This window comes from Octopus bimaculoides, chromosome 26, assembly GCF_001194135.2.
Source record: "Octopus bimaculoides isolate UCB-OBI-ISO-001 chromosome 26, ASM119413v2, whole genome shotgun sequence".
NCBI classification, from domain to species: Eukaryota; Metazoa; Mollusca; class Cephalopoda; order Octopoda; family Octopodidae; genus Octopus; species Octopus bimaculoides.
The window spans coordinates 26,204,592-26,205,570 of record NC_069006.1 but is presented as its reverse complement, the minus strand read 5'-3'; the positions used below and the strand labels follow the sequence as shown (position 1 = coordinate 26,205,570).

The window sequence follows — 979 nt, the reverse complement described above, 5'->3', positions numbered from 1 at the left end:
TGTGTGTGTGTGTGTGTGTGTGTGTGTGTGTGTGTCTCTCTCTCTCTCTCTCTCTCTAAAAACAAACGAAATACCAAATTCTTAATTTCGGCAATTCTTACATCAGAATATAAATATCTGGAGACGAGAAAACTGCTATACACTACGATTATAGAAACCATAACAATAATTATATATATATACACACACACATACACACATCAATATACATAGTCCTCATAAACACCTGTCAGTGGTGTATGCGTATTGTGGTGGTGGTGGCGGAGGTGGAATCAGTTTGACTATTTTTGCCCAATATTCTAAGATTTCATCTGCGCCTTGAAGACGTTTGCAAGAATATATTCCGTTCTATCAGAATGTAAAATAGCAATATTTTCCGATCAAATTTCAAAGAAAACAAAACAGAGGAACATAAAAAGTGTAGCGAAACAGGTGTGTGTGTGTGTGTGTGTGTTCGTGTTTGCGCGTGAGTTTATCATTGTGCATATATATGTGTGTGGATGACTATGTATAAATATGGGTATATACATACATACATATACACAGAGAAACAAGTACAAAACATGCGTGCGTGCATGCATACATATGGACACACACATAGTTACACATACACACATTTACGTATACATGCATACATATCTGCATATACGCATAAACACACACATACACACGCACATATATATATATATATACACACACATACACGTCATACATATACATACATATTTCTTACCTGTCACAATATTGCAAGCGAACATAGCGCAAGAAACCCGGGAGTCTTCCTGTTTAGTCTTAGTGTGTCGCCCCATGGTGGGATTTTTCTTTCGTGAATTAAAACGAACGGCTTGAATGAGATGTTGTTCCTTGGTTAACAGTGAAACTCCTTTTCGCAATATTCCAACCAGAATGGATTAATATAGACAAATCTCTTGCTTTTGACGTCACAGCCAGGTGGGTTGGTGGCTGGAAGGGAGTCGGG

The 979-nt window shown here is 37.8% G+C and overlaps 1 protein-coding gene across 1 annotated transcript in view; it reads right to left on the bottom strand.

Annotated features, from left to right (window-relative positions):
- Positions 1-908, bottom strand: part of LOC106882120 (uncharacterized) — a 7,628-nt gene extending 6,720 nt beyond the window's left edge. The window contains exon 1 of the mRNA XM_014932678.2: positions 734-908. Coding sequence (XP_014788164.1) covers positions 734-809 — 76 coding nt within the window. The 5' untranslated portion in view covers positions 810-908. The remainder of the gene's footprint in view (positions 1-733) is intronic.
- Between the last annotated feature and the right edge of the window lie 71 nt (positions 909-979).